General features: G+C 32.3%; 1 protein-coding gene across 1 annotated transcript; it reads left to right on the top strand.

Annotated features, from left to right (window-relative positions):
* The first annotated feature begins 1562 nt into the window (after positions 1–1562).
* LOC110020991 (50S ribosomal protein L21, chloroplastic) lies at positions 1563–9421 on the top strand. Its single transcript, XM_020719302.1, has 5 exons — positions 1563–1947; positions 2036–2116; positions 8822–8923; positions 9012–9086; positions 9190–9421. Exons 1-5 carry the CDS (start codon positions 1615–1617, stop codon positions 9277–9279), a joined length of 681 nt encoding a protein of 226 aa, XP_020574961.1. The 5' UTR covers positions 1563–1614; the 3' UTR covers positions 9280–9421.
* Positions 9422–11447: the final 2026 nt, after the last annotated feature.

The following is an 11447-nucleotide window of genomic DNA, read 5'->3' as shown; positions in this document are numbered from 1 at the left end:
GGCTATTTAAATTCGGAAATTTACATCCATAGCATCCAAATTTTAATTTTTACAAGCTCGGGCTATTTTATTTTATTTAAAAATATAGGAAAAGGTTAATTATATTTTTCTATAAACAAAATATTTTGTATGCAAAAATAAAAATTTAGATGTGAGAAAAATAAATACATAAGAATTAGGTGTGATGTATTTAAATTTCACTTTTAAATTATAGGAGCATTTACATACATGCCACCCAATTATTATTATTATTATTATTATTATTATTATTATTATTATTATTATTATTATTATATATATATATATATATATATATACATATATATTACTTAATTAAATATGACCCAAATGATATAATAATATTAAATATAAAAAAGATAAATAATTAAATATAATCATGTAATAGTATAAAAAATCCTTCATGAATATTTGTATTAATTTTTTTATAAAATTTAACTCAATTCAAATTTAAATCAAAATGATTTTAAATTCATTCATTTATTGCAATCAAATTTAATTCAAAAAAATTTCTACCTCGTCTTCTATTGCTTTATTTTCATCTTCAAATTAAATTTACAACCTTACTTAATTAATTCAAATTGAACTACACTAAATGAGAAGATTACTTCTAATTCTCCGTATTTTTTTTAATCATCTGTATACTTATAACTTATAATTACTTCCCTCCATTCTTGGAGGGGTCAAGTCACGTCATTGCACCATACATCATTTAATTTGTCTAAGCTTCAAGCTACATTTTAACCTAACCAATCAAATCATGTTCAATCGCAGCTACATAAATTGCCCCACCAGGTTTTTCTTCATTGTCTTTGGCTGAAATTGCTAATCATTTGTCTTGTTGCCTTTGATTCTTTTGTATCATTGTAATTCTTTATGCATCTGCTTTTGAAACATTACATGTTTAAGATTTATGTGATGTCTGACATTTTGTAATTCTTTATACATCTGCTTTTTCACATATTTAGCATTTGACATCGGCCTTTGGAGTTATGCGACCTCCTCCTCTACCTCGATTTAGAGGATTGAGACCTCTGCTAGAAGTTGAATAGGATCCCCAACATTCGGATTTGCCGCGAAAAATGTTTAAAGCAAATGTGAGATCTGATGTTATGGAGAGTTGAGCAGCTCTAGCAACTTCATTAGCGAGGTTTGTTTCCTCATTATACAACAAAGCATACAAAGCATCAAGACTCAAGGGTTTGGGGCTCGTTCTAATGATTCAGTACAGGGAATGGACTATTGGCTCGCTGTTGTTGTGGATGATGGAGACGTGGGAGTCGGATGCATGCGAGAAACTATAGAATTTCACAGGAAATTTGGAAGATAAATGTATGGAGAAAATCTTATAAATGAAGTTAGAATGCATTCAGACTTCATATACGATATTGTTATACAAAATACATATAACTTGTACGACAGTGTTGTACACGCAGTCTTGATGAATCCATACTAAGCAAGTAATATTTTCCATGTTGTATCATACTTATATACAATGATAAAATATATATATATATATATATATATCGAACATAAGCTCCGGTGTTCCATACAAATCCTGGTTTTGGCACTCCAGTGGGAGTAATAAGCGAAGCAATGGCTTTCTCCCTCGGAAGTTTGACGGCCTTCAACACACTCTCCTCCACCGCTCGGATCCATAAACCAGCTCTCTACAGAGAACCTCAACAGCGGGCGTCACGTTTCTTCTCCTCGAATCGCTCCTCCTCTCCCTGCAGTTCGGCTTTCCTTTCTCTCCGCCCACTTTTTTCCCCTTCACCTCTTCGCTCTCCCAGATGGAACCCAGCGGCAGCGGAGTCGGAGGACGCGCCTCAGGCGGAGTCGCCGGCACCGGAGCCCGTTGAAACTCAGATAGAGGCTGCTGCTGCCAGTTCTACTCGCAAGGGCGAGGATGTCTTCGCAGTTGTGATGGTACGATGCTCGAATTTCTTCTGGAGGTTTTTGTGTTTTTCTTAACTCAGGCTTCTATTTCATCTCGTTATTTCTGAATTGTTATTAGATTGGCTCGAGACAGTACATTGTCATCCCTGGAAGGTTTATCTACACTCAGCGGCTAAAAGGTGCTAATGTTAATGATAAGGTCAGTTGATTGGTGCTGTCAATGGCTGTTAGAGTGCTTGAGTATTATCGTTTTACAAAGTCAGTACCAAGTAATTGTGAGCTGCTCGTGGCAGTGATGATAATTTCATTAACTAAACTAGATATAAACCTCATGATATGCAGACATCAAACGCTTTTTTCATTCTACAATTACTCCAGGAACGATCCGCTAACAATAATTCGCTTTTTTTGTTCCTTGATGTGTGCGTTAATACTTGTATTTAGGATAGCTTAAATTAGAAACAATGCAGACTGATGATATCTCCTTTAGTTTTATATTATTCAAGCATGAAGATTTTATTGCTTTAACTGCACAAATAGAAACTAAATGAAAATGATTATATTAGGATACCCTTATACGTTTTGTATTAGGATGTGGATGCATAATGTTAAAATGCAAAAATGCTATTTAGTATGGAAGGTGGTAGTGAATGAAGGCATGGTAGGAGTGGATCTTGGTCATTTTGGAATTAAGAGTGGAGACCAAGCATGTATTTGTATGAAACGCATTGGTGGAGAGTGGTGATAAATGGAAAAAGAAATGTTACCATTGAAAGCAAATTGCACGATTCATTCTTGCTTGAGAACAAGATATAAATAATATTTTCGAGACAACTCAACAAAGCTCTCTTGAGGGAGTCATATTATCCAAATGTCTTCTCTATTACAAGGCTACCCCTTTTTATAGTCATTTCATGATAATTAAAAGAATATAATAATTCAATAAATTCTTTCATGGGGTTTGCCATACCATCAAGAAATTTAAAATTGTATATATTAATGTATCATTGGTATAACTCATCCTTATTTTAAGTCTTACTTCATGGGGTTCGCCAACGCAGGAGTTTGTGAAGGCGAAGCCAATCGCGGTTCGCTGCAGGCTGTTCGCCGGAGGAGAAATCTAGAAGATGCGGAGGCTGGAGAAAGGAAAGTTTTTTAAATTCAATTAATTAAAAGAAATATTTTAATTAAGGGGGACTTAATTAAGGAAGTTTAATTAAGGGAAATATTTTATTTTTTTTTCAAAAAAAAAACTTAATTAAGGGAATTTTTTAAATCCTTATTTGAGAAATATTTTGAGCAAGCAATTGTAGAATAATTTGTTACACGATCAATTTCAAATGACAATTTTTGGTGCAAAATTCGATGTGGTGAAGTTCGATGGAACTGGTAACTTCAGATTGTGGCAAACAAGAGTAAAAGATCTGTTGGCTCAACAGAGAATCTTGAAAGTTTTGCGGGAAGTAAAACCAAATGTCATGAGGATAAAGATTGGGAAGAATTGCAACAACGAGCGGCAGCAACTATATCCTTATGTCTGGCAGATTAGGTTATGTATCACGTAATGAATCTGAAACCTCCAGGGGATGTATGGAAAAAATTGGAAACTCAGTTTATGGTTAAATCTCTGGTGAATAAATTGTATCTAAAGCAAAAGCTGTATGGGTTGAAGATACAAGAAGGTTCTGATCTGACGCAATATGTTAATGGCTTCAATCAAATAATAACAGATTTATCACGGTTTGATGTGACTATTGAGTATAAAGACCGAACAATGATTCTATTGTGTTCACTGTCTTCTTTCTATGAACATTTGGTGACTACTCTTACATATGGAAAAGAAACTATCAATGTTAATAAGATTACTGCAGCATTGTTACATGGGTAATCAGAATCGTGAAAGGAAGAAAATTCTCCACTCATCCAAAATTTGTCTAGTTTTCAGAAAACAACGCCTATAAATAAGAGAGATTAGGAGATAGACTAGGCAAGACTTAAAGAGGGTGGTGAGATGAAAAATAAAGGAATTTGAAATAGGATAGACATGGAAGGTGGTAGATAAGGTAGACAATGAATAGGGAGAAGACTCTTTATGGAAAGGAGTGAAAAGGAGAGGGGGAAGCTAAAAAGGCAAGAAGGATTTGCAGTTGTTGTAGCAGCTACAGTGCCGTGTACTAGGGGCGAAAAACTCCCGTGTCAATTTATCAGTGAACCCATCTCTTTACAACTTAGTTTCAAGTTATTTTCTTCATTTTTTTGTTTTTTTATTTCAACTAAATATGATTATAAGTTGGAATTTGATGGCTTATTTAAAAAATATATACATAACTACTCCAAATAACGATTCAAAATTTATTTAAAAATTTGTTGACTCATGGAGAATATACGAGCTCCTGATGAAATTATGAATTAATGAATACCAAATTTGAATACTTACAAATGCGGAAGCTAAGTTCACGATGTTAACATGCTTCTGGTATAATAGTTTTTTTCTCTCATCATTTGTTTATTCGTCCATGACTTCCTTGATGATCTTCTTGTACTATGACTGCTGAAGTCCCAGTTTGTTGGAGCTCGCCAAGCTCATTTTTATGTAGTATTTTACCGTTTACAGCAGTTAAGAAAATCAATACTTTATATAAATCATTCAATTTTACATAACTGTATCACAATTATTGTTGAAGTCTAAGCCGAAAGGATTTTCTCCTACAGGCGTGCTTCTTCTTAATGCAGTTCATCTAATCATGTGAAAGCCTGTTGTTCCTCCCGGTTATTATGTTTCATTTTTGTCTTTATTCTAGGATGCATAGTAATAAAGAAAGAAATAATAACTATAGATATGAAGTAGTTGTCCAAGATAACACATTTCTTTTTCTTGGTACAGTGCTACTTTGGGATAATGCAAATTGAATATCAGTCTTATATCTCGAGTTTCTAAATCTAATCTTTTTATTTTGTTTGGTCCAAAGTTGTTTCAACAGCTAATATTTTGACCACATTAATTGATTCTTCAAGTCCCTCATGGCTGTTTTAGTAATCAACGCGAGTGCTCTGTAATGTTGTGGTCGGGAATCGTAAAGAGTGTCATTTTTTCTTTGACTTACAAAACTGGTGCGGTTCCACTCAGGTTGATCGAGAATTATTGATTGTTTCCTATATTGTTTTCATCTTTCTCATCCAGCCTCTTCTCAGTTATCTAGGGTTTGTTGTAGGAATTGTTTTTCTCTTCCGTTTAGAGTGCTTGGTGTTGATTTAACTCTATTTGGGCTCATTTGGTTGCTTGTAGATCGAGAATCTATTTTAGAATATTTGACTCGTTTCTGTGTGAAAATATAATATTTAACTCATTTCTGTGTGAAAAATAAAATCACTGCACGTGGTGGCATGTTGAGGGGATTTGTAGCTTTAAAATCAATATTGGCTTCTAACTACATTCAGCCAAATCATAGATCTAAATGATTTTCTCATTTTTCAAAATGTATTTTTAACTTCAAGCAACCTAATGATCCTTTTTTGTTAATCACTTACAATTTCTAGAGATTGTACCTCAAGCTATCATTTTCTTTCTTAATTCATTTATTTAAATTCTGTCCATCCATCCCTGTGCTGCATATTATAGCCTCCATTGACGTTACCAAACCAAATAATATCTAATTTTTAGGGCCTCATTTTTAATTTGCGTTTTTCTCATTCTAAAATGACAATTTCTCACTCTTATCTGACCCACGTGAACCACAAATTGTTTAACATTGTTGTCTTATTCAGCTTGGCTATCGTATTTGTGTGATGCCCAACTCTCGAAGTCCAATTTACCTCTTTGACACTATCTATCTGTCTAAGAAATAGTTTGATTTTTATTTCATGATGTATTTTCTTGCATTGCAATTCTTTGGATCTTTCCAATATCAAACAACAGCAATGATTAGAGTAGTTGCGACCTCCATCACTTTTCCTTTTTTGCAGTATGTTTAATGTTTGCAGAATATATAATAGCTAGGTGTACTTGATATTCTTGATAGATTGAATGATAATTGTCAAATTTACATCCATTAAAGTTATCAATTATGTACTCAATCATGTTTTATTGAAGCCCTCGTTTTCTAAAAATTACTCTATCATTATATGTCTATAAAAGGGTTTACACCTATAATAAATATCTTTTATAAATAGCATGCAACAAGCTGCCTCACTTTGAATATCTTTAAAAACATTTCTAAAACCAATGCAAAGAGACAAACATGACATTAATCCTTGACGGAGTTATGTTGTGAGTTAAGCATTTATATTATAAAGATATATTTTAATATCTACTACTTGTATGGTAAAATCTATTAGAATTTTCTTATAATCTTTGTAGATTTTTTTTTTTCATCTCTAGTTATAAAAGAAGAAATGCATGTGATTTAATGGCTCCACCATTGAAAGTAATTAACTTCAATTCTCATTTATTTACTTGCAACAGTAAATCTAGTACAAAAAGAATGATTTATTGTCACATCTCTAACACCTATTTTTTTACCCACTATGTATCCCCTAATAATTAATCTTTACTAAAATCTGCATCTTCATTCAAATCATCTCATAAATTATACTTTCTCAAAATATACATTTTAGTTGTTTACCTTTTTCATTACTAAACTTCCTTCTGATCCGACATAAGTAGCATAAACACTATACATATTTATCTTTACTTTTTATTAACTTGAAAACAATCACCCAATCATGAGCTCTATTCACCTCAACATCTTTCTTTTAATCGTCCTTCCCTCATTCAAAATTCTCATATTTATTTAGAAAGTATAACATTTTCATACTTGGTCAACCCTCACTATTTCTTTGCTGCAATTGATTTTAGTCTGACACAGGTGATGTACTAGTCATCCATTGCCTACATTTTACCTCAATCAAATTAGATTATTTCCATCATTTATAGGTGATGTATTTTAACTACCACAATAGGATTAAGAAAAGTTAGAAACGCATTAATTCCTCTCTCCACAATCACCTTAAGCCATTGTATCATGAAATGAATTTTGGCATAGAATTCAGAAATGCCTAAGGCTGTTTGGGATCAATTTTGTTTTTTATTTTTTATTTTTTTTTTATTTTTTTCTTTGTTTTTAAAAACATATTTCATTAAAAAGTATGAGAGAGTATAGTTGAACATAGGTTAACTCAACATACAAAGGTTTCTCAAAATCAATTGGATTTATGTTAGGCAAGTCTACTATACAAGTTACACATTTATTGAGAGGTTTGATGGAGAAATACAGTCAGCGTATGGAGGATCTACATGTGATTTTTGTTGATTTTGAAAAAAACTATGATAAGGTATCAAGAGAAATACTTTGGAGAGTTCTAGAAAAGAAAGGTGTTGATATGACTTATATTCAAGTCATTAAAAGTATGCATACTAGAGCTATTACTAGTGTTTGAAAGGAGGATTGACCAAGTATTTTCCTATTTCAGTCAGATTACATCAGGGATTGGCTATAAGTCCATATCTTTTTTCTTTGTTTATGAATGTTCTTACTAGACATTTACAGGAGGATGTACATTGGTGTATGTTTTTTGCTGATGATATCGTTCTAGTGGATAAGACCAGTGAAAATTTTCAGGAAAATTTTAAATTATGTAGGCCAATTTTAATGTCTAAAGGCTTTCGTTTGAGTAGATCTAAAATTGAATATATGGAGTATAATTTTAGTAGTAGATATAGTAGAGCAGTTGTAACAATGGGTGATCAATTCATTAAAAAGAGTGAATGTTTTAGATATCTCGGGTTTATTGTTAAAAGTGATGGTGATATAGATGGAGATGTTATGAGTAGAATTCATGTTGGTTGGTTGAAATAGAGGAATGCATCGGGTCTATTGTGGGATAGAAAAGTACCGCTTAGATCTAAAAGAAAAACTTTCCGAAATGGTGGTGAGACCTCCAATGGTTTATGGTACAGAATGTTGTCTTATAAAAGATAAGTATAAAACTAATTTAAGTCTTGCTGAGATGAGAATGTTTAGGTGAATGAGTGGTTTTACGCTTAGAGACAAAATGTGAAAGGAATATATCCGTGAAAGGGTTGGTGTTGCACCTATGGCAGTGTTGCTCCTATGGCAGACAAGATTAGAGAGTCGTCTTAGATGGTTTGGTCACTTTAAATGTCGATCATCAGATGATTTTGTTAGGAGAGTAGTTGTTTTAAATTTGAATTTTGGTAAGAAAGGTAGAGTTAGACCTAAAAAGGTGGGGCATGTTGTATAAAAAATGATCTTAATCTATTAGGATTAGATGAAAATGTAACACTCCATAGAACACAATAGGGAAAAAGGATTTATGCAGCCGACCCATTTAGTGGGAAAAAGGCTTTGTTGTTGTTGTTGTATTTAAAAACATGTTTGTTTAGTATATTTATTTATTTATTTTTTTAAATAAATTAATATATTTTTGGAAACGCTAACAACTTTTAGACATTTAAAGTGTTTTTAAAAACAACCATATATTAATCAAATATGTCAAACATGTTTTGTTTCAAATCAAAACATAAATAAATAAAATAAAAATAAACAATAGAAAATCAAAATCAAAAGTGATCTCAAACAACCCCTTAAGCAACCTGAGTTAAGCCCTCTCTTTTTTTCTCCCATGGTGACAATGAGGATTTACGCTATAATGTTTGCAAATAATCTCCCAATCTGCATGTGAAATGACTACTAAAATTGAAAGAATAAAAATATTTTTAGAAAACATCGAAATTTATAACCTTTTAATTTTCTGGATCTACAACCAGAAACACTTCAAATACTGTAGGCCTGTCACCTATTTGCAGTTTCTCATAACCTCCATTTCCGTTTTGAAACTCTGTCATGCATAATGTCTATCCTTTTCTTCTTTTTTTTCCTTCCAGGTCATACTAAGCAAAGTTTTATTGGTTGGAACCCCAAACAAAGCATATATTGGGCAACCTGTAGTAACCAATGCTGTAGTCCACGCAGTGGTGGAAGAACAAGTAACATAAGGCGAAGAATTTTTTGTTGCGGTTAACTTCTGCTTTTGCATCACTCAGTTCTATTTATTTTTTCTGTCATTGCTTTCAGGGACTGGACAAGAAAGTTATTGTTTTCAAGTATAAGAAGAAGAAGAATTACAGAAGGAATATAGGTCACCGGCAGGTACTAAAGTCTAATGCGACCTTCTGAAATTTAAGATGAATTACCATAGTTTATTTTAGTAGAACTTGATTAAGCATAAGGTCATTTGGGCTATTATTAACAGCCAAATACAAGGATAAGGATCATCGGCATCAGTGGGTATGAAGCCTACCCCGCTGACACTTTGCCAGAGCCAGAGTCTGTAGCTGCATAGGTTAGTGCTACAATGTCTGATCCTGTTGTTAACTATGTGAAATTTCTTTAAAGTGCTGGACAGTAAATTTTTTCTCGGCTGTTAGAATGAAGTCTAATTCATTTCCTGAGAGTACTTGCCTAGAAATTTCCTGTTTTTTGTGTTTTGCCTTTGATCATGGCTTGCAATTATTAATTTTCTTATAAGTGGCTTCCCATGAAGTTGTCATTCTTCTCTAGTGAGAGTATTAAAAACGATTCCCGTTCAAGTAAATTGTCAAAATAGTCCCCTGACTGTTTAAATTGGGTCATTTAAGTTTTGGAGTTTATAAAATGTCAAATTAGTTCACATACTTTAAATTGGGGTTGAAATAGGAGGACTATTTTAGTGCATATTAAAAGAGTCAGGATTAAATTGACACTTTTATAGACTATGGATTAAAATAACCCTGGTAAAGAATCAAATGACTAAGATTTTTCTCATTTGTATTCAAATGACTATTTCAGCTTTGAATGTTCTAAAAGATGTGAAGGTTTTAGATATATCGGGTCTATTGTTCAAAGTGATGGTGATATAGATGGGGATGTTATTAGTATAATTCAAGTTGGTTGGTTGAAGTGGAGTAATGCTTCGAGTCTATTGTGTGATAGAAAAGTACAAAGTACTGCTTATACTGAAAGGAAAATTTTATAAGATGATGGTGAGATCTGCAATGCTCTATAACACAGAATATTGACCGTTAAAAGAGAAGCATAAAAGTAAGCTAATTGTTACCGAGATGAGAATGCGTAGGTGGATGAGTGGCTTTACACTTAGAGACAATTGTGAAATGAATATATCCGTTATAGGATTGATGTAGCTCCAGTGTTGGACAAACTTATAGAGAGTCGTCTTAGATGGCTTACATTAACGTCGGTCATCTAATGATCCGGTTAGGAGAGTAGATGTTTTAGATTCAACTTATGTTAAGAAAGTCGGAGGGAGACCGAGAAAGACTTGGTATATTGTATAAAAAATGATCTTAATTTATTAGAATTAAATGAAAATATAACACTCAATAGGACGCCATGGAGAAAAAGGTTTCATGTAGGCGACCCCACTTAGTGGGATATATAAAGGCTTAGTAGTTGTTCTTGCATTCTATATGAACTAGTAGTTTTTGAATACTGGTAAACTGTCTTATTCACATCATAGATGAAATTCCATGCAACTACGATGATATTCTTCCGACCCCTGTATTTCTTATTTTTTAATTTTTGAAACCCACTATCGCAACAGTAGTCTTCGACCCAAAGTAGAAAGAACAATTTTGACTACCTTGGCTCATATAATCTAAGGGGATATTGGGTGTGAATATGGATGGTTGGTGAAGGTAGACAGCATTTGCTTCTCCATTCCTATGAAGTTATGTTTTTTAATCGGTCTCCAGCCTTGAATGTTCTATGGGATTTAATATTTTAATCGCAATCAGAAAACTCTAGTCTCTTTTTAGATCGTAAAAATCTTTGATATTTACATGTAAATTCATATATAAACAGCCACGATCTGGTTCTTGAGCTTGAAATTATGAAAAATGCAACAGATTCGAATGCAGATTCAATTATATTTAGTATTTCGAGATCATTTATTTAAATAAATAATATTATTAGTTATCAAAATAATTTAGTGAGCTGAATATTGTTCTAAAATCCTAGGGAGTAAAAAAAAAAAGGTATATCAGTCATTAACTTAAATTATGGAGAAATTCATATCATATGCTGAACATATGAATTGCAAATATGATTGTGTATAGTATTAAACTTTTAAAATAATGTATGTTGGTGTGGTCATAATGTTTATCTTTCATTTGTGTCGAATAACCTTATCATATTTTATTCATTAATCGAAGAGCATTATCTAAGCATAGCATATCTCATTCGTTGTAGATGCATATCACATCAGCATAACATTGTGATAATAGAGTTAACCTAAACAATAATAGAAAAACAAAGTATTATTAGTCATTAACTTAAATTATGGAGAAATTCATATCATGTGTTGAACATATGAATTGCAAATATGATTGTGTATATTATTAAACTTTTAAAATAATGTATGTTGGCGTGACCATATTGTTTATCTTTTCATTTGTGTCTGATAAGTTTATCATATCTTATTCAAATATATATATATATATATATATATATATA

This window comes from Phalaenopsis equestris, unplaced genomic scaffold, assembly GCF_001263595.1.
Source record: "Phalaenopsis equestris unplaced genomic scaffold, ASM126359v1 Scaffold000114, whole genome shotgun sequence".
Classification (NCBI taxonomy): Eukaryota; Viridiplantae; Streptophyta; class Magnoliopsida; order Asparagales; family Orchidaceae; genus Phalaenopsis; species Phalaenopsis equestris.
Note: the sequence above shows the minus strand (reverse complement) of the source record. Positions and strands in the feature narration are given on the sequence as shown.